This window comes from Bombus pyrosoma, linkage group LG3 (assembly GCF_014825855.1).
Source record: "Bombus pyrosoma isolate SC7728 linkage group LG3, ASM1482585v1, whole genome shotgun sequence".
NCBI lineage: Eukaryota > Metazoa > Arthropoda > Insecta > Hymenoptera > Apidae > Bombus > Bombus pyrosoma.
In genome coordinates this window covers 9241411-9263724 of record NC_057772.1, presented here as the reverse complement: position 1 = coordinate 9263724, position 22314 = coordinate 9241411, and the positions used below count along the sequence as shown (strand labels likewise).

The 22314-nt window shown below is 30.8% G+C and overlaps 3 protein-coding genes across 8 annotated transcripts in view; 2 read left to right on the top strand and 1 right to left on the bottom strand.

The window, feature by feature from the left end:
• The window catches only part of LOC122566065 (TBC1 domain family member 1), a 37568-nt gene extending 31788 nt beyond the window's left edge, over positions 1-5780 (top strand). For all 4 annotated transcript variants that reach the window (XM_043722786.1, XM_043722787.1, XM_043722785.1 and 1 more), the window contains 9 exons: positions 94-310; positions 408-725; positions 806-1092; positions 1195-1356; positions 1440-1756; positions 1855-2107; positions 2191-2309; positions 2390-2614; positions 2699-5780. In XM_043722786.1, coding sequence (XP_043578721.1) covers positions 94-310; positions 408-725; positions 806-1092; positions 1195-1356; positions 1440-1756; positions 1855-2107; positions 2191-2309; positions 2390-2614; positions 2699-3619 — 2819 coding nt within the window. In that variant the 3' untranslated portion in view covers positions 3620-5780. The remainder of the gene's footprint in view (positions 1-93; positions 311-407; positions 726-805; positions 1093-1194; positions 1357-1439; positions 1757-1854; positions 2108-2190; positions 2310-2389; positions 2615-2698) is intronic.
• Positions 5781-5832: 52 nt separating this feature from the next.
• LOC122566066 (U4/U6.U5 tri-snRNP-associated protein 1) lies at positions 5833-10330 on the bottom strand. Of its 2 annotated transcripts, XM_043722788.1 has the most exons (11): positions 10025-10329; positions 9209-9657; positions 8997-9125; positions 8516-8935; positions 8298-8439; positions 7836-8110; positions 7661-7748; positions 7392-7590; positions 6349-6535; positions 6109-6263; positions 5833-6031 (listed from the first exon to the last, which is right to left on the bottom strand). In XM_043722788.1, exons 1-11 carry the CDS (start codon positions 10185-10187, stop codon positions 6004-6006), a joined length of 2235 nt encoding a protein of 744 aa, XP_043578723.1. In that variant the 5' UTR covers positions 10188-10329; the 3' UTR covers positions 5833-6003. The 2 variants fall into 2 exon arrangements, 1 of the variants encoding a protein (XP_043578723.1); XR_006316381.1 differs by lacking the exons at positions 5833-6031; positions 6109-6263 and adding an exon at positions 7125-7249 and having other exon boundaries at positions 6399-6535; positions 10025-10330.
• Positions 10331-11305: 975 nt separating this feature from the next.
• Positions 11306-22236, top strand: LOC122566064. 2 transcript variants are annotated; one of them, XM_043722782.1, is made up of 20 exons: positions 11306-11565; positions 12043-12457; positions 12543-12991; positions 13091-13269; positions 13340-13740; positions 13815-13992; positions 14073-14284; positions 14370-14551; positions 14635-14762; positions 14856-14987; positions 15067-15198; positions 15270-15396; positions 15472-16034; positions 16133-16501; positions 16628-17000; positions 17226-17554; positions 17671-18512; positions 18583-18716; positions 18792-18970; positions 19063-22236. In XM_043722782.1, exons 2-20 carry the CDS (start codon positions 12069-12071, stop codon positions 19324-19326), a joined length of 5562 nt encoding a protein of 1853 aa, XP_043578717.1. In that variant the 5' UTR covers positions 11306-11565; positions 12043-12068; the 3' UTR covers positions 19327-22236. The 2 variants fall into 2 exon arrangements, with proteins under 2 accessions (XP_043578717.1, XP_043578716.1); XM_043722781.1 differs by having other exon boundaries at positions 12000-12457.
• Positions 22237-22314: the final 78 nt, after the last annotated feature.

The window sequence follows — 22314 nt, the reverse complement described above, 5'->3', positions numbered from 1 at the left end:
AATTTACGAGTATACTTATGTCTTGTCTCTCTTTAATTTCCAACAAAATTATGGGATGAGTAAGAAGTTAGCTTGTTCTCCTGCGGGTTTCAGGACAGAATGACAGGAGGACCCAGAATATAATTTTTTCGCGGATGGAAATGCTGCCGGAGGACGAGCAAGAAATCGTCGTTAGTAAATACAAAAATGCTGAGGCCGCCGGCGGTACAGGGACATCTTTACGCGAGCAAAATCAATTTTTAATAAGACTGTTGCGTGCTCATTGCGAGACGAAACAGGCTAGGCACGTTCATGACACAGCTGAGAATAGGTAAGATTTCTTTTAAGAAAAAGTTTCTTGAAATGTTTATTAAAAGTACAACTTTTACTTATGTTAACAATTTAATCTAATCTATAATACGTTTCAGGAGTGAATTTCTTAATCAATACCTAGGCGTAGGTGTCGGAAGCACAATATTCATGAAAGCGAAACGCTCGCTTACAAATAGTTTTGATAACCTCATAAAGAGAAAGGGTTCGCGGGATGACCTTGGACTTGGACATTTAAAAGATATGAGCCACCTCAACACTGTGATACAAAAAAGCGGTAGCCAAAGCCCCGATATGTCGCGACAGCCGTCCATGGCAGATATTTCGCCAGATTCTAGTAGACCCAAATCTTTAAGGGTTTCACCTGAACAGCAACTGACTGTAAATACTGGACCAAAGAGTTCTATGATGGATATGTACGTATAATTTTTGACAGTATGTAATTTATAATTATAACTTGAATTTATTTTATTATTTTTATGATATTCTTTAATAGATTCCTGAAGGTAGGAAATTCACCAAAAATGTCTCCAACTGAGACAGATGGGAACAATTCGGTACAGTCAAATGGCTCATGGAGACAAGCTATATTGAATCGAGTTGTAACTCCCAATAAAGATCACGAAAAAGAAAGCGATAAAACAGGAAATATTGGCATCATCAAATCGCCCCAGGCGACGCTGACGCGTAGAACCAAACAAGAATTAAGGGATCTGTGGAAGAAAGCTATCAATCAGCAGGTGATACTTATACGAATGGAGAAAGAGAACGCGAGGCTTAGAGGTAATATAATGCAATATTTAATAATATACTATATAATATCTTTTTCTGAATAATAGAGAAACACTTCTTTCAACGTGTACATAAAAATGTACTTAATTTCAGTTCGTCAAGAAGAGGCGACTGTTAAGAGAATAAAATTGGAGTATGATGAACTTAGCACTTGTGGCCGCGAGTTAATGGAAGTATGGGACCTTTTAGTAAGCAAAGAGTCGAGGATCTCTACAAAATGTGATAATCAAATGCTTTTACATGCTATTAAACAAGGTAAGTGATCATAAAAATTTAAATATCAAGGTATTTTTAGATATAATGTCTTAACGATTTAATAATTATTCATATTGGTACAGGTGTACCAAAAGGCAAAAGAGGAGAAGTATGGCAATTTTTGGCCGAACAATTTTGCTTGAAGCAACCTCCAATAGACACGCGCGACTTCCCTAATTACAATACACCATACGATTTGCTTTTGAAACAGCTTACGTCCCAGCAACATGCAATTTTAATAGATTTAGGACGAACATTTCCAAACCATCCATATTTCAGTTCACCTCTAGGACCTGGACAATTAGCTTTGTTCAATTTGCTGAAAGCTTACTCGCTTCTGGACCATGAAGTTGGTTATTGTCAAGGTCTCAGTTTCGTAGCTGGCATTCTTCTTTTACACGTGAGTTTAAATATTTTTAATTTTTGTTATTTTGTTAATTAGTATTTAATTTTTATTAATAAGCATCTTTTTCTTAAAATATGGTTTATTTTTAATAGATGTCAGAAGATATAGCGTTTTTCCTCCTGCGGCACTTAATGTTTCGAAGAGGCCTAAGGAAATTGTATCTTCCTGATATGGCAGCTTTACAATTGTACTTGTATCAATTATCCAGGTTGTTGCACGATAGATTGCCTGCGATTTATAATCATTTTGACAAACATGAGGTTTCCCCCACATTATACGCTGCACCATGGTTGCTAACTTTATTTGCCAGTCAATTTCCACTTGGTTTTGTGACTAGAGTTTTTGGTAAGTACAACAAGATGAATACAAATTTATACGTATTTGTTTTTACAGTTTCAGGTATTTATTTTTTATATTTATTTTTATAGATTTACTTTTCTTGGAAAGTACTGAGGTACTTTTCAGGGTAGCTATGGCATTGTTAGAAGAGCACCAAGATCAATTATTAATGTGTGACAGTTTTGAAGAAATTATGGAATATCTCAAAGTATAAGAAATTCTTTTTTTTAAATGAAGCTCTCGGATATAACTATAATACCTATGTTCTTTAATTTTCCTTAATTATAGACGCGCGTACCAGCTGTAGATAAAGAAATTCTGGACCGGGTTATGAAACGCGTGTTTTATCCGGATCAAGAAATTACGAAGCAATTGAACGAATATAGAGTGGAATACCAGGTGTTACAGGAAGAAATGATATCAATGAAACCGCAAATGGAAAATCTGGAGAAGTTAAAAGTACTTAACAAGCAACTTACGCAAGAAGTCGGTCAGCTCAGTGGACAACTTGAAGTAAGATATTTAAACATTAATCTTACTTAAAAACCATAAGGTTTTACTGCTTCTAAAATTAAATAAATATAATTATAATCACAGATTACTATGAACGACTTGCACCGTTTGGAGACAGCAAGATCTATGCAGCAATCGACCCTGCACAAACTTGAATCTCAGAATCGCAGTCTAGAAGTGACTGTCGCCACATTGGGCGCATTTATACAACAACTATCTGAAACTCGCCCAGACATCGAATTTCCTGGTGAAATTCGTCGAATAATCGCTCAGTTAAGCATCGCTGAGAAACGAAGAAGCACAGCCAATAGATTGTACTCTCTAAAAGTGCTCGAGGATAATAACAAAATGGGAATGATCAAGAGTAACTCCGCAGGAAGAGAATCTCAAAATTTGTTAAAAAATAATAACGTAATGGATACTCCGTACCCTTTAAAATCCACGTTGAGCCAACCAAACTTGGCTACAAAACTGGAGAGAGTCTCGTCGTTCTTCTCAAACTCGCATAATCATATTCAGAAGCAACGAGCACAATTGGCCGCTCTTAGGAATGAGTATGCGAATGAACAAGGTGTTAGAAATGACGAAAACGATCCAAAAACCGTCAATATAGATATTCGGATCACTGATACGGTAAATTCAACTGAAGAGCAGAACATGGTACAGGACAATAATCACTTGAAGATCCAACAAGTCAATTTGGAGAAATCAAGTTCGCTGCCATTAAATTCAAAAATGAAGTTGAAGTCGTCGAAATCAGCTTATGAGTTAGGGTCTGTTCAAAAAGTACCAATTACAAAGTTGGAAGTTACAAACGATGATAACGTGACAAATTTAACTGGAACGATGCATCCTCTGGATACCTGCAGCGATGTGAATTTTAGATATGGAGGAACAACGAAATTGAAGTCGATAAAATCAACAAGGTTATCGAGCCCAAGCGGCCAAGATGAAGGTATGAGCAAAAACGCTCAGAACCAGAACATAGAGACGTTGAACAGATAACAATTGCTGATGATGTTGCGCTCAAGGAAGATGCCTTGGAAGGTAACTAACTTGAGAAAGGTCTACCCAAAAAGCTAACGGAACAGTATCATAATTCATGTTTTACTTCCACATTGCGTGCACGTGTCCTCTCTTGTATACAATTTTTTGATACGACAACAATCAATTTTTATTTTTAACAAAAGCTCCGTCTACAAGAGGTGGACTGCCGATCAAAATATGCTGAGATTCGCACTTCCCTTTTACTTATACCAATGATTTTAATACCATGCGATAGAGAATGGAAAAGAAGCAAAACTATATATAACAAAGAAGTCAATTTATAATATTTAAAAACTTGACGCGACTTTCGTGTGCGCGTATGTCTGTGTGTGAATGTATCAGTATCAGATATGGTTGAATATGTTCATACGTATATATGTATATACATAAACAAAAAACTTAGAGAAAAATTAGGAAGAATAAGTACAGCAAGTTAATAACTATCAAAAATATTTGAATGTAGGAAAGAGTAAAAAGGAATATTTACATAAATATAATAAATAAACTGCTGACAAGAAATTTGTTTAAAACGACAGTAACATAGAAAATAGTTTCTATTGAATTTTGCGAAGTAACAGAATTGTAAATAATTATAATTTATTGGTGAATATTATTTGGCAAAATACATGTTACTGGCGTAAACTAAATTTCTTAGAATCAAGCAAATAGAAGTCATATCTGTATCAAAATGTACATTAGATTATTACAAAATTGATAGGAATTCATTTAAGAAATAAATATTGAATTAAAGGAATAAACGTTGTTTGTTCGATTAATGATATATTTTTTGTTGTTAGTACATAGTTGCCCAAAATTTTTATTTATCAAAATAACAAATTTCAGCGAGCAGTAGCCCTAATAGTAAGTCAACTTAAATTTTTGACAGGGTTTCAGTTACTCAAAAGTTTCTAGCTAACAATACAAAATATATCGCTGCCTTAATTTAAAAAAGTATTTTCAAATAATAACTAAACAATATATTTAAAAGATTGCTGTTTTTAGTTATGAAGAATTCCTATTACTTTTGTATAAATCATCGAGAGAAGTGCCAAACTTTCTAGAAAAGAAAACAAATTTTTTTAAATTGTATATAACTAGTAGAGAGGAAGTTTTCTAAAACATATATTGAGATGTAACTGTATCGTGTATATTCGAGACATATTTATAAGATGTAATTTATATAATTATTGTGCACTGTGTAAGATTCGAGAAATCATCAAGTATTATTACTATTTTTGCACAAAGAAGAGCCTTGTGATATCAGGGATACTATATACTATGTACTATAATCAATGCTGTTCAACCTTCTCATAAAGAGAAATCATTTTTTAAATACGAAATAATGACGTTGATAATTTGTAAAAATACTCAAATTGATATCAGTAGCGAATCATGCTGTCATCATAATTGATCAAAATTTCTTTTATTTAGCAAGCCGATAAATATTTTTAATCTCATAATAACATACAGTACTAAATAAAAAGCAAAGATAAAAACAGGCAATGTTCAGTACGTTTGTACAGTAATTATTAGAAACAATAAAATATTTTGTAGTACCGGAATTTCTACCTTCCGAATAGCAATTTGTACAAGTAGATAACTAGGAACTTTAATCATAAATTGTGATGAATAATTAAGAAGTAATGTTAAAATATTTATAGCTTTTATGCACATGTTACTGTTAGCATATAGAAATTGTATTATTCTAATGTCGATATAAATAAGATATAATTGTGGACATCGTTTGTTCCCTACACTTAATTTTATTGTGATAGCAGTCAATTTATTTGATTAAAAACTAAGATGAAATATTTTAAGTATATAGAGTATCATTATCGAAAAAAACTGTGACAAAATATGAGTTTATACTGTTTTATATATACCAAGAGAATGTAAGTAATTTTCTCTGGTAACTGCATCGATATGTATATATATTGAAGATTTCATATATCAATTGAGCATATCTGACTTATAATGTAAGTAAAGCCTTACAAACTTGTCTGTAAAATATAAACACAATATTTCAATCATATCATACGCGAAAATTAAAATTAAAATTGTAATGTTCCCGTATAACAAAACCTTAAAAATAAAATAAATAATTATATTATTTAAAAAACTAATGATCTTTTCAATTAAAAAAGAAAAGGGTCCAAAGAAAATTAGTTGTCTTTGTAAACTCACAAATGTTATTTTATTATCGCGTAAGTAGATTAACAAATTAAAGGAAAAATGTGCAAGTATTCACTTTCCAATGTACTATTCTGCTGAAAAAGTGTACCGACAAGGGATTTTTCTCTGTCACTATATTATATACAGTTCTTACAGAAATTAGCTTTAACTTAATGCTTTGACTTCGATATGCTAGTCCTGAAAAAAGATATTCATAAGTATTACGAAATTAACTTTTAATTAATATCTACTAGAGTAATATAAAATTGCTTTACGTTTGCATTTGTTTGCTTCCACTGAGTACTATATATGGCGACTGAGTTTCTTTTTGTTTTGCTTGTAATAAATTAAGCGTTCCTAAAGGGGTATCAGTAGATGACATTCGTTTCATTAAAACTTCTTGTTCTGCTTTTTTCATTCGTTTTTCAACCTATAAATTATGAAGTTATGTTTAGTATCCACTTTGCAGTTTAAAAAGGAAAGAGAGTTTTAGGTAGGATAATAAATAAGTTGACCTTATTTTTTCCTGGACCTTTCCCATGAAATTTATGTGAGAGATATCGAAAAGCTTCCTTTGCACTTAAAACATGACCATCGTCATCGATGTATTCCAGCTTGACATTTGGTTTGAAACCATCCTTCTCTTTGAATTCTGACGTTGGACCATTGAAACGATCCCTTCTACCAAATTTATCATCGTCTCTAAAAAAACAAAGATGAATACAAATAACAATAAACTTCGTTTAAGTGTAAAAATTGATAGTAGCTCATGGAATTCGGTGTTTCGAAATTTACGTTACCGCGAACAAAAAAATTATTAAATTTCAAAGATACATTACATTATGCGATTAAATTAACACGAATCTAAACAAGTCGATATTAACTATCGTAATCAATAATATGTTCTTATCAAAGATAAGATATTAAGATAAATACTTAAGTTTAACTAATTATATATATATGTATGTATTAAATTATTTGTTATTACTTCCTCAAAGAAGATTAACTTTTATAACATATTTGATAAAACGTATAACCATAAATATTAAAAAAGATTTCAGTTCAAACCAAGATTGTATAAAGTCCGTATCCTAAAGGTTATTTTATTACCCATATTTGAACATGCATGTATAAAATGCAATAATACAAAATTATACTATGATGTGTATATAACAGATGAACTTTTTTTCTTGCTAATTATATTAATGCAACTTCAATCCATACTTGGACTTGTCTAGAACGCTCGTACAGATCTCGCTTGGTACAGTAGAATCGCATAATATAAACATACCTCTATCAATCCTACTCTCTTCTTAGGCCTTTCATCATCTCCAACAAAGTAGTTAATCTCGTTGCGGTAGCAGATCATCCATTTTCCGAGCACCGAAATCTGAGCTCTCTATTTACGACTGTTAACTAACAGTTTGAAATTCACTAGAGACTCGTCTAACAAGGTTCGTTGGTATGCATTCAATAGAAGAATATTTCTCACATTTGTTTCTCTTTCCAAATATGTAAGAAAGGTTCTTGTATTGAATGATAGTTGTTCAATAATTACCCGTAAGTCTTGTCCTCTATCGAGTAATTCTGAGCTTGTAGATGTGCGAAACGAGATGCAGATGGTCTACTACTATCTTCTTTTTGCAAATAACCTTTGCTCATAGCAAGTTTTAACGCTCCACCTACGCCATGTCCGAGCGAAGGTTCGGCATCTAAAATCGCGGCTTCCATTGCTACTGGTTCTGATGTACTTTCATCTGTTCATAAAATATAAAATATTATACACAATGTAAAAGATCAAACAATCTGCTTGGATGTTAAAGATACCTAGATGCACGGTATTCCATGCGCCACGACCATCATCTTCATCCTCGTTTGCAGGAGGTTCCTCTTTGACTCCGTCCATTTCAAAGTCCTGCATTTTTTATTAAAAAAAGGAAATAGAAAAAGGAGATTAGATAATACCATTTCAAGAGAAATATAGTAATAAAACATTTAATACCATCAACTCCTGTCCATTTTCTTCTCTATTTCCAGCAAGACCATAAGTAGGAATGTCTCCTAGTGTTCTACAAAATTCTGCAGTGGCGTTAAGAACAATATTTCCAGATTGACTCTCTTCAGAACCCATAGACTCTTGTTTTATAGTTTCAACAACCTTTTCGATATTTGATAATTGGGATTCTTTTAGTTTTTGAGCCTTCTTCAATGCTAATTGTAATTCCAGCTCTTTATCATCTTCTTCCAATTTTATTCCACTGAGATCTTCAGTGGGAGCTTGAGGATGAAGAAAAATTGCCTTATGTATTTTTAAACAGTACAATAGTGATATAACAGCATAAATAATTAATATAATTAATAGTAATAATTAACGGTACATAATACGCATAATAATAATTAACAGTACAACAGAGGTTCAAATGCTAAAAAGTAATTATAATCTTTAAAAAAATATATTAAATACCTCCCAAATCATCTACATCCAAAACATCGTTTTCTTTTACGTCCTCGGTTTTTTTGGCTCTCCTACTTCCTAGATCTCGAAGATAATCATTGTCTTCAGGAATTAAATCTTCTGCTTTTAATTTCTTTCTAATCTTTCGAACCTAAAATAATATAACAAAATATTGAGCTTGTGCATTATGTAAGAAATAGCATAAAGTCTTGATTTCACAGAATTACCTTTTTCTTTGGCTTCTTAAATTTCGCAAGTTCTTCTTCATTATAATATTCACTAGCTAGTTTTGGCTCTGTTAATTGTAACGATTCTAATCGTTTATTGGCTAAACGTTGTTTAACGTAGTCGAGTTTGTTCTGCTTTACGTCTTTGATGTTATTAATTCCCAGTGTGAAAGTGTCCTTTTTCGTTCCTCCAATCTCTTCATCATATTTTTCCAGAATTGTTTTCTTTGGGAAACCGAATTCGTCGAAGTTATCATCATCATATGCATCGTAACCAGGCTTCTTCGTTTTATTGAAAATATTACGTTGATAACGTTCCTCGTCAGTTATATTTACGTTAACAAGCACGTCTTCCCCTTCTTCTAGCACTTGTCGATCTTTTAGCGTTAAGACAAGTGTTTTGCCTTCTTCAAATTTCTCCTGTTGAATATCATTCAATTGCAATAATTTAAAAAAAAAAAAAATAAATGTAGGTACTTACAATATTGTGCTCCACTTTGAGGCCCTTTAAATTTTTTTCAGTATAAGCCGTATTACGTGCAGCATGAATTTCTTCTTTAACCAAATTTCCAATTCCAAATTCTTCGTCTAACTGGTCTAACATTTTTGCCTAGCATGAAAATAGAAAAGATCAAAACATTAATTATAAATATGCTAACTGAGTAATATACATTTGGAACACTTTGAAAATACCCTTTCTTCTGCTTTTTTCTTCTCTTCCTCTAAACGTCTGGTCTTATCAATCCAATTTCTGGTATCATCATCAGACTCACATTCACCTAAACTTTTTACTTTAGCCAAATTAGCCTCAATTAGTCTCTTCTGTTTCTGAGTACCAATCTTTTCCTTTAATTTTTGAGTCTTTAACTTTTCGTTAACATCAGGAGCAGGCTTGTGATAAAACTCTCCCAAGTCATCCTTAATTTTATTAGGATCATCTTTTGGTCCACTATCAACTTCTAATGGTTTTAATCCTAACTTTGCTCTTAACTTGTTAGTTTCTTCAATCGATAGAGAGGTTTGTGTTCCACCGCCTTTACTTGGCGAAGGGCTGTGCTGCTTAGAAATTTCAGGAGGTGGAGGCGTTGACGGATGTGAAGACTTAGAAATTTTTGGGGGTGGAGGTGCATTAACTATTTCAACTGAAATAAAATAAACGCAGTATTAACTGATATTAACTATCGTATGCTCATCATAGTAAATGCTTATGTACCTATGCAAAGTATATATTATTATTTGCTTTGATTCCCTCCAAATTACTTAATCTTGTACTTGAAACTGATAAATATGTTTCTGCGCAGACGAAACACGATATTATTTTCGAAACGATGACAAGGAGAAATAACAGAGATAAATGAAAAGTATTTTAGCTTATCTAACCGCTCGTAAATAATTACATTTTTGAAGCGGTGCGCGCGTAGTTAATTTTTTTACTAAAACACGCGACATTGGGAAAAGCCACTGTGCAACGTATTCGTATAATTTAAAAATAATGAATCAGATAATAACCATCACTATCATAATCCTTGCGTTCTTTTCTTCTATGCTTTTTGTGATGCCTGTGCTTTTCCGATTTCTCGCGCTCAGGCGTGTAGCTTCGTGAACGGCTACGGTGACGCTTCTTCTTAGCGTCCCGACTCTTCTCGGTCTTATGTCGTTTATTCGAGCCCATTTTCAATCTTTTTAGTTACACGTACACCGTGAGATACACCGTTTTTCTTAAATTTTTCTAAAATTTACAATTTATTCGGCTCTAATTTGTCAATCCCTACTACCATCCACCATTTTTTCAATGCGCACTTCAAATGACAATACTATGCGAAGTGTGATGTAAATATTACCAACCATGTTTAGGAAAATCTAAAATATTTTCAGAAACAATTGTGTATCCAGCTTAAAAATCTGTTTCAATATTGACGTTTTAAATTTTATGAAATATTTATTCTTTAGTTTATATTATTATACATAAGATTTAAATATCGGTTGAAATTTGTTTTTCAAGCTATAAAGAGTTTAAATTTTCGCTGAAGACATCCGCACGTACGCAGTCCGCCATATATTAGCTTACGCATTTGAACAACAGGGAACGTTCAGTGATGTAATTTAAGACGGTCTCGAAAATAGCCGTTAATAACTACTATTAACACTACTGTTAATATTATGGATAACGGTTCTGATTAATATAAAGATATTCTAAATGCCTAGTTGTTATGAAAAATTAAAATTTCTATCTATATCGGTTTCTTTTATGATCTCTGTATCAATCCTTATATCGGTCTGTATATAGGACTGCTTTTTCATTTCTATATTGGCAAAAAGTATATGCAAACATATATTCTCGCTTAAAAAAGCATTCATAATCGTGAAATCTAGGAAAGTATGATTGTGAGAAAAATTTGTATATAAACTTGAGAAGAAACGGTCCTAAGACCAATATGAGGATTGACATAGTATATTATTTATTATAGTATTTACTATATTAAATTTCGTATTATTTAACAATAATTTCATATGACTATCAAAATTTGATGCTATGAAAAAAAATGTAGAACTTGACTTCTTAGAAAAATAGAAGTATGTGTTCATACTTTTTGTATGCACTGTATTCATTAACATTCTTTATTTTCGGTACCTGCGTACACCTGTGTATATAAATTAAAAGTACTTAATTCTGCCCCAAAAATATTAAAATTATTAAAACAGATTAGCTATCAAGGCGCATACGCAAGAAATATTCGCTTGCGTAATGAACTAGTAATTTTGTTTTTTTCATGATGGTTATAGTGGTGATTATAATGCAATATAACCTTGGTATTCTGACGTTTGGAAATTTGACGGCGGTGTTATTGTAAAAATGTAATGCGTTGTAAATAATTAATTTTCTTCGTTTTTCGCGTAGGGAAAAAATAAATACGTTTCGACGGAATGCGTAATGTGATATTTAAGCTAGATTACTTTTGCAATCATTTATTTTTAGCACAACAAGAATTTCTTAATAGGCAAATCTTTCTCCTCGTTAACTATATTATTTTACAAGCACATAAACACAGGTATATCTTGCAATATATTCATAAATATTTTACGCGTTATGTTGCACGATTATAATAATAAATAGCATAATATGAATATTACATCTTATGTAAATTTTTCCACGATCTCTTAGATTATGTATATGACAAATAATTTATTAATTATTGATTTAAATATGTGTAAGTCATAGATGATGTGTAAGTAGTAGATGTTGATCTTTTTCACCTATTTATTTTTTTTGACTGTATTATATTTACATTTTTATGGAATTAGAAATTTGATAGATATAAAATCTTGTACATCTTTAAAAATTTAATAATTACATTATCTTTGTAGGTACTAATTAAGTTTGAAATTTATAAAAATATATATTGTATTTTTTCTTCTGGTACTGTATGATAATATTTTTAATAAAATCTCTTTAGAGAATTTAATATAATATTTTATATTTCAGGTAGTATTAAGATTACCAATTGCCATAAATATAATGATTGCAGAAATAGGCACAGAGGGCTTTCAGCCAATGACAAGTTTTACTGAAGAAAGGCTATTTAAGTTACAATGTTTGATTAAAGCAACGGAGATACAACACAGTGCACAGTGTGAATATGGAAAGAGATTATTTTTAGCACTTACAACAGGAAATGCTGACATTTTTTTGTATTATAAGAAAGATTCAGTATCTACTGCAGTAATTAAAAGAATACCTTGGTTCCAAGGATCTCACAAACAAATCTCAGCTCTATGTTTTGACTCTATGGGATCGTGGTTGCTCACTACAAGTGTTGATGGATCTGTATATATAATCCCTGCTCTATATTTTGTAGATGAAAATTGTGAGAAGGACAAAAGATGGACTAATGATGATATAACTTCTTTTCCTTCTATTAGTTCACAGTCATCCCATTCAAAGTACATATTATAATTGAATTTGTAATGAAACATAATCATGAGTTAATATTTCACTTATTATATTTTTATAATTTAAAATTTCTAGGCCTACTGCAATTGTATGGTGGCAAAGTACAGTAATACCAGCTGAAATTGGTATTATTGGAACTGAGTATGGGGAGATTATATTTATAAATCTTGAAACTGGCCATCAAACAAATGTCACACAAATCAAAGGGAATATTGCCAGTTTGCATATTTGTCGCGATCAAAGTAATGATATTGTATCTCTTCTGATAACAAGCCAATCCAGAGGACAGTGGAGATTACTTTTGGAACAGCGTACATACAGTTGTTTGCATCATTTAGAGAATGGGGAATCATATAATGCATTGCATACAAATGATAACATGTATGATAATACCAAGATATTTGCTTCTACTAGATCCAGATTGCAAGGACTCAAGCAGTTGTCTGTGGAAAAAATTGCAATTCTTAGACAAAAGTTAATAGAAACAAAAAATCAGACATTAGGAGAAAATTTACAATATCATGGTTTGTATATACACATAAAATTCAATAATTATTTAATTTTGTTATAGACCATTAATGAGAATAATTCAACTTTTAACTGCCTTTTTACTAATTTTACAGATATTACGAGCAATAGAAATACACAAAATATAACTATTAATTCTGACTCTTCTACAGAAGTAAATCAGAATCAGATAACACCAGAAGCAATGTCAAAAGATGTATTTCTAATGTCTCAGTTAGATAGGGATGGACAACAATTATATACATGTTACCATTCTATTACAAATCAGATATTGGTATAGTAATATTTTATTAATTCTTAGTTATAATAATAAATATGACATAGGAACGATTTTAATATTGCAGGTATATGGACCTAATTTTACTACTGTACCTTTATCAGCACATAAAGTATTTGAATCATGTAGAAATGTTTTATTAACTCAGCGATTTTTTTTTATTACTGACGTCAGTCAACGTGTAATATATGTAATATCAGACAGATTATCCGAAACTCGTAAGAGTGATAATGGTAAATTTAATCCAGAGTGTATCGTTGGTCACTTTTCTTTGGTGAATAGTAAAGAAGTTATACGTGCCGTGTACAGAGCTATTGATTGTACAAATAGTGCACCAACAACACTTTCTGAAGAAATTAAACATAAATACATGTTACCAAAGGGAGTAAGAGATATTAAAATCGAATTACCTCATGTGGATACTTGTATAATTGTAACAAATCATTCTGTATATAAAATTGTTTTAAGGTCAGTGTTATATCCTTATTATATCTCATCAGTTTCATCAAAATTCACAATAATCATATCGTTTTCACTTGCAGGAAATCAATATTATCAATTTTCATGGAATTAGTATTAAAAAATAATGAACTTGAAAAAGCAGCAAAGTTGGCTATAGTACTTGGTATTAATGCACAACAATTATTAGAGCAAGCTGGTGATATACTTTTAACTAATAAAGAATTTCCACGTGCTGTAGCTTGCTATAAATTGTCTAAAGTAAGTAAATATAAGAAAGATGTTAACATTGTTTCCTCATTTAAATTTGTATATAATTTTTATGATTACTGTTTTTTCAGTGTAGAATAATGAAGAGTATGTTAAAATTTGCTTCTGTTGGTTATACAGCGGATTTATTACGTTGTCTTACACATTGTTTAACTTCCCCGGTTATTAGCGAAATGCCTGTTGCACCAAGAATACATCTTTCTAACTTATGTGTTCTCGCTTTTATCGAAAGAACGCTTCGAGCTTCATCTCAAAAGTCCAAAGCTATATATAAAGAATTTTTGTAAGCATTTAACTAAAACTCGTTCAGATATGACTTATAAAAATTTTATGAAGAAAATATTCAATAAAAATCATTTGAATTTTAGGTATTTCTTATCTACAAATTCTTTTTACGATGAATTGTTAGCAGTTAATATCGCTGGACAGACGTGTCTGTGGGAAGTGTTACATCATTTAGCAACACAGAAGGGTCTTTATGGACAAATGTTAGATATTCTTATGAGGACAATACATACTTTCAGCATAAGCAATTTTCAACCAACACCATGTAATACATGATTATAATTACAATATAGTTTAAAGTTATGTATAATTATAGTTATGTAATTATTCATAAAACAATTTTTTTAGATGGTTTGTTGATATGTATAAGTGAACCAAGTCTAATGCAAGCAATGTTAGTCTATCCTGAGTTAGCTAGAAGTCATATGTCATTTATTCTTGATAATCTTCAAGACTCTCAAATTTTTGTACTTCAGGTAGGATTTAAATTGTGTTTATGACATAAATACGTTAATAGCATATAATATAATATAAAAATAATTAATGGAAATATTTTTATTGTGTTTTAGAGATTAGTAACACTATACGATCCAACGAATCCAGTAATAAGACCTAGGGTAGTGCGATGCCGATTACGTCATAGAACTACTTCGCACAGTTCTCAATCTAGTCAATGTGATTCTATAGATCTCGTGGAAAATGTATGTATAATTAATTTATTATTCGATTAACTCATTCGTTTATTCATATAATTATGAACTATTTTTATTTCTTATGTAGGATGAGGCTGATACACTCATAGAAGAAATCATAGAAACTTTTTTACTAATTTTACTGACTTTGATTTGTAAAAAATCTATTTTACATCAAGAATCTATTACATGTAACATTGAATTATTAGAATTTAAGAAGGTAATAATCACATAAACTGCTTAGTATTTCATGTTAAATAGATAATCATATATTTATATAATTTAAACTAGGATCATAGAAATACTAATTCTGGTGCTGATTTCAAAAGAAGACCATTATGTGCTGGATTCTCTCATGTTGCTCTTATTAGGAACGGAAATGTTTATACATGGGGAAGTTCTGTGCATGGATGTTTAGGTAAATATACATGCAATTAAAGATATATTTTTTTATACCCTTTATATGTATTATACTTATATTAATTATTATTAGGAATTGGTCCATCTGTATTGAGATATGGTTCACCTCAAGCTATAACTTTTTTCTGGCTTATGGAAGTTGAGGTTCTCAGTGTATCTTGCGGTCACTGTCATACACTGGCAGTAACTAATAACGGTGTTTACGCGTGGGGTTCAAGTCAGTTTGGTCAACTAGGTCTGGGGAAAGTTTTACAATGTTCAACCCCTGAATTGATCACTTCTTTGGCTCAAGAAGTCATTATTGATGCAGTAGCTGGACAATACCATTCAGTAGCATTGACTGCAGATGGTAGAGTTTTCACATGGGGCTGGGGTGTTCATGGTCAATTGGGTCATGGTAATACCGACAAAAAAATGACTCCCACGTTAGTTACGTCTTTACTTGGTACCGTTATACGTTACATTACTGCCGGTCATGCACATACATTAGCTCTTTCAACAGAGGGTATTGTGTATGCATTTGGTTGTAATATTTTTGGGCAATTGGGTGTGGGTAGTAATGTTAAGAGTTCAGTGCCAATGAAAGTTTCGTTATCAGAAAGAATAGCTCTTATCACAACTGGATATTTTCACAATGTAGGTAAAAAAGTTAATTGGATTATGATCATTTAACATATTAAAGTAAATAAAAGTAAAGATTACACATGTTTGCTAATGACATTATTTTTTGTTAGCTTGCTGTTAGTTATACAAATAAGTTATATATATGGGGAGCTAGTCCCCAAGTTCTCCGATTGCAAGCACAAACGCAAAAACGAACTCGAATATTGGAACAACGAGACTTGAAGCAGTTTGAAAATATTGACGAGTTCGAAAAAGTCACGGATTCCGCAAACATGAATGATACAAATGAAGAAGTCTTAGAAAATAATGCACAAAATAGAAATGTACAATCAAAAGCATGCGGTATTAGTACAGAATCACGAAAAAAATTAGATAACACGTGTTTAAAAAGTGTAAACGTCGGGTCCCTTGAAGAAGCTCAAACACATTTGAAACCAACCATTGTAGATACGAGTTTAGTCAAAGGGGATATCATCCGGGTTAGTTGGAAGATTCTTTTTAACAAGATTACTATTTTATCGTATTTTATCGTTTTTCTTTTTTTTATTTTGACATTTTCCCTATATTTAAATTTTATAACACATCTATTAATAATAATGTAACAGATATCGGCTGGTTGCCACCATAATGCTCTCATGACGAAGGATGGATCGCTTTATATGTGGGGCAGAAATTTGGATGGTCAGATAGGCAATGGTAGCAGACGGGAAGTGCCGATTCCTACGCCATTGTGTTACAATCCTGCTTCGATTTTTGCACAAGTACCACCAAGGCATAATGCTTACAAACGAGTGGAAGAGGAGCAAGATTTAAATGACGATGTAAAGAATTCTGCAGTGAACGAGAGAAATGGAAATGTACATGATGAAGCCAGATCATTCCAGACAGAAAGTAGTAAATCCAAGGAAAAAATAAACCCTATAATTAAAACTGTTGCAATTCACTGCGGATACGATTATACAGTCGCTATTCAACCAGGTATCTAAACTACATAATATGTTGTGCTGACGAATGTTAAAAAGAGCTTGAAGAAAATAAGTTTTATGTTTATAGTACAAAATTTAGCTTCATTATTCCCTTATGCTTCTAGATGTAGACTTTTTGATTAGTTTAAAGTTAATTAGTTTAAGTGATTATTCTCGTTAAATAGTTTCAGGTTCTGCTATCAACAATGTTTTCATTTTTCGCTGTATTCTCTTTCAGGAGGTACAGTTCTAGCTTGGGGTAATAATAGTAGAGCACAATTAGGTCGGCTTCCTGCAAAAGATGCACGTGACACCGACGATAAGCTTGTGTTGATTAAAAAGCGAGTTGTACGGCTCCCTCACGCATCGCATGTAGCTTTGGACGTGCCTAGTCAAGTTCCTAATATTCCCGCTCCCATTATTTCTTATCAAAGTTATGACATACCCTCTCTGGCGGGTATAATTCGTCCTTTAAGCGTTATCGAAAAATCACCAGGAGAATTGACGCTACATTATGCATTAGAATATTTCTCTGGTTTATATGATTCCTCAAGAATTATAGAGAAGGTTGGTTTTTTACTATCTTACATAATTTTTAAAAGAATCAACTAAAACTTATAGTTCTATAACGATATATTAATAAAAATTTTGTATAATTAATAATTTTATATCTATATTTTTAGTGTGTCGAGTTGGGAAACTATCAAGCTTGCTCAAAAATAGCTATGCTACAGCATAATATTTCCGATGCGTTTTCGTATCAATTGAAAATTTTACACGTATTGAGTCTACAATCTTGCTCAAAAGTGAAGTCTGAAAATTTGCGCGAGAAGACAGAACGAAAGTCTTTGGATGAGTGTGATTTAAAGAAGTCTTCATCAGCACATCACGTTAGAAAAAACACTGAACTTTTTAACAAACAGATAGAGAAGAATCTGATTGATTCTGTAAAAGATTGTGCCGCTAGGAACAAAATGAAAATTCCTGCAAGCAAATCATTGAATAGTCTGCAAACGCTTCAACAAGAACTATACACATTCGATTGTCAGGGTGGCTTAGAAGAACTTTGCAGAGATATTAAATGTGAAAATGCACCTATGGGGATTTTCGGGGATAGTTTCGATTCTGACACTAGTTCTGATTCGGAGGAATGGTTGGAAAGTCTTATTTTCAAGGAAAACCAATTACCAAAGCAAAAGAAAGCAGAGACATCCACTAAAGACAGTTCTTCTCCTCCTTCTACTCCTATAAAGGAAAGTGTAGATCAGTTGCCCAAAAACAACGGGACATTTTATGAAAAGAAAATTGCTCGATCTCGGCAGAATAATATAACCAATGAAGCTATAAAAGTTATTAAGTTTTTCTTGAATGAAATGGAAAACGAAGCGGACACTATCAAGTGTAAAATGTTACAAGATGCGCTTGAGTTTTGGATTAAACACGATTTACCGATACAAAGTATAGAGAATATATTTTTGGAACACATTCAATCGATCTTTTATCCCCTCGGATTGCTGTTATTCTGGTAAATTTATTATATTTATTTATTGTACGTTTTTAAATAACGTCGTCATAATCGTAAAATATTTTTGCAGCCAAGAGATCATGGATAAATATTTGGATATAAATAAAAATAATAGCGAAGCTAAAAACTTTTCTGCAATTAACTGTTTTTCTCTTAAGTTCTGTCTTCAAGTGTGTTCCATGTTATTACATCATATCGATCAAAGTAAGCAATCTTACGTTTTGAAATATCATATCGAATATAAATACTTTATACTAAATTATTATCTATTTATTTTAGGCCAACCTATGCCTGAGTTCATTAAACTATTATCTTCCTTAATGGCTGACCAATTTGGACCGCCATTGACTGGATATCCAGGCTCAAGTGGAAATAATACTCCAAAAGAAATGATGGAAGGAGTTATAAGCACTGTGTCTTCTAATATTCATGACTCCAAATCTTTTGTACACATTAAGGTAGATTATAAAATTATAGTACATTTATTTTGTTATTTAAAGTATTGCTTAAATTAACAATTATTTTTATAAACATTTATTTATGAAATTAGGATCCGGATGCAGTATATCGATTTCTCGAGGCTGAAGAAGATACAATGATATTCACGTGTGGACATCATTTTCCACTAGCTACATATAAAACCGAAGTAATTCCAACGATGGAAACCGAGTTACTGGGATCCGAATCATTAGTTCTTCCACATACAGCCCAGTACTTAGGAAAAATGTTATCTCAGACTACTAAGCCGGAAATATTATGCCCTTTGTGTATACCGAGAGCATTGGAAACATTGGCGAAGAAACATGGTGGGTGAGAAGTATGTACCTGACATTTTATTTTAACGAAAAGGAACAAAATGATAGAAAAAGGTGACATATAACTTTTTCTTAGTATCTTAACGAACTCTAAAATTATACACGTGAAAGAGTGAACTTTTAAATTAATTTTAATGAACTAGAACATTAAACCAACACTGAAATGTAGTTAATGTAGATTAAAATAACAATTACGTTTAAATTTACTGACAACACTTGCCATCGCAATTGCGTTGTATTCAATAAACATTACAGAGCACTGTAAAAAACTAAAGCTCTCTATATCTTTGAAATTATATTTTTTAGATTATCTATAGATATAGATAATTCTACATAGACATCATTATAGTGCACTATATGTTTCATTACTTAAGAACATGCATCTTGTCCAATATCAGGAGGATTATTTCATTATGCATTTTGAAATTGAACATATTCACTGAAACTAAATACATATTATGTGTTCATGAATTGTCAAGTGATATTTCAAATATTTTACTAAAACGTATCATAAATTAACAAGGGATAACATTAAGCATTAATATTTTGAGTATACATATTTAAATTTGTGAATCTCAGAAAATTAAAAAGGATGTAGTGAAATATGTCATTTTCAATTAATATTCAACATCCAGTCAGCACTATATTTTAAAAAATAAGTTAGAGATTCAAATACAACGATGTAACGTGAAGAATAGCGAACCAGGAATGATTTCCTTTTTGGACTTTATTTATAAAACGATTTTATCTCAGATTGTACAAATTTTATAATTGATATTTTACAAGCATTATTTTTTATGAATATGATAATTATATTGTTAGTGAATTTTAATTTATACTGCTTGAAATATTTCTTTTAACAGATGTTACATTTTATTTGAGAACTAATTGCTTATCATTATCTGTTATATCTTATTATAGTTTTAACTTTTAATTCAACTGAAAGATCCAGATATTGTGTTGTAAAATATATAAACGGCTATAAAGAAAATATGTCAATAAGATATAAAATTTATTAACACTTTCGTGATCGATGGCACGATATTTTTCTTTTTTTTTTGTTTCATGATTTTATCAAACCTCAGGGGATACCCTTTCTGCAATTTTGGTAAGAGAGAGAAGGGGTAGATATATGCATAACAGAGTTGAATGAGAAATGAATCAATGCGGGCGCGAAAGTGTTAATATATTTGTTAACCAAATATTACTTATTGTGAAGCCATAATATAGAATTGTACAGTAGTTATAGAAACATTGTAAAATATATAAAGAAAAAAAAGGAGATAAGATTAGGAAATGGACACAGCTATTATCTGTGCAATCTTATAAAATTGGTGCAAAGTGTTAAGGACTGATGAAAAATGTATTGATCTAGTCTTCAAAGTATATGCCAGAATATATTAGTTGATCTTAGAAGTTGGAAAAAATAGGTTGTTAATAAAAAAGATATACATATATATATCATGTAATTCTTTGTGAACTTATGTTGATTAGATAATCAATGTATTGACATTGTAAACGTGTAGAACTTGTACATAGAAAATTGTTTATAAAGTTAGAAGCTTTTGATTACAAATGGAGGAAGTTCATAGGCATATTCTGTTGTATTTTTTAAAGTAGAATTGCATGGAAGTGGAAAATAATACTTGTGTATGTAAGGAAACTTTTCCATTATCATTTTAGTGACCAATATAAATGAAGGTTTAGAAATTAATCAATGCGAATTGTGGAATAAAATGAATATTCTTTATTGTTAAAATTATATTATTAAATTGTAGAGCTAAATGAAGGTGTAAAATTATAATAGCACAAAATGAATAAAATAAATAGTATATGTATGTACATCCAATTTCTCGCACAAAATAATGTAAGTTAGAAGTAATAAAAAATTAATTATTGACATGCAAAAGAATTACTCACAGATATACATTGTGTTGAGTCATTCAGTATCATCCAAAAAAGTATTTAAATAATGATCAGTCTCATTAAGAAGAAAATAAGTAAGTTTGAAGATTTCGTAACAAAATGATAAAGAGAAGTAGAAATACTTGTGAAGTGATCTTTAATATTCTTTGGCGAATTTTTAATACTTCCTTTATATTTAAAAATTATAAATACCTTCATTTAGTTCACAAGAAATTTTTTTTATCGGACATTTTACTAATTTCCTAAATGTGACATTAGACAAAATTTATATTACTTATTTTAGATGCTTCAGATTGTTGTTTTTATTTTTCCTTTCATAGAAGATTTAAAATTGTAAATAAGGAAACAGTATACGTATCATTTAAGAAAGTGCAATATTTTAAGCAAGAATAACTTTGAATAATATCTAAATCCTTTTACAAAATTTACGTATTTAACACGTGTGATACTTTATTCTATTAGCCATTCTTTTTAAATTGTATAATATATTTGAAAGCATATAATATATGTATAGTATATATTATATCCTCGACATATAGGTCTCTAACTTATTTCTCGATACTTAACATACGGGTATAAAGTTATTAATATAATAATCAAGAAATTTAAACAAATTTCTTAAAGATAATCTATTCTATACAAAATATATAGATTATGTTTTTCTTCGTGTAAATTGCATTATTCTTTATCTATATTAAACATATAGTATGTATATGGCATACCGATTGAAATAAATTGTTTATTTAAGTTCGAACAAGAAATATCGACACATTTCTTTTGTGTAAGTTATATTAAATTCAATATACAGTATAGAATTGTTCTTAAAGTTCTAATTCTATATATGTGAACAGTTGCAATATTCTTGTAATATACATCCGAATGTATAATTTTGAATGTCTTATACATATATGAATTATGAAGTCTTTCACTGATAGTATTTAGACAATTAAAATATTGGATCATAATAAATGCAATTAAAACAATTTTTTTTCTTTTATTTCAAATAAAATCCATCCAAATATTGCCTTCCGGATAAATAGCTTGAACTGAGTAGCTTTAAA

Bases quoted from the DNA above. Each gene is read 5' to 3' on its own strand.
- LOC122566064 (XM_043722781.1), top strand. From the start codon at position 12,033: ATGATTGCAGAAATAGGCACAGAGGGCTTTCAGCCAATGACAAGTTTT. The intron at 12,992-13,090 runs GTTTGTATATAC...CTAATTTTACAG, and splicing joins AGAAAATTTACAATATCATG to ATATTACGAGCAATAGAAAT. The intron at 13,993-14,072 runs GTAAGTAAATAT...CTGTTTTTTCAG, and splicing joins CTTGCTATAAATTGTCTAAA to TGTAGAATAATGAAGAGTAT.
- LOC122566066 (XM_043722788.1), bottom strand. From the start codon at position 10,187: ATGGGCTCGAATAAACGACATAAGACCGAGAAGAGTCGGGACGCTAAG. The intron at 9,658-10,024 runs GTTATTATCTGA...ATTTTATTTCAG, and splicing joins CAAGGATTATGATAGTGATG to TTGAAATAGTTAATGCACCT. The intron at 8,111-8,297 runs GTATTTAATATA...TTCATCCTCAAG, and splicing joins GGATGTAGATGATTTGGGAG to CTCCCACTGAAGATCTCAGT.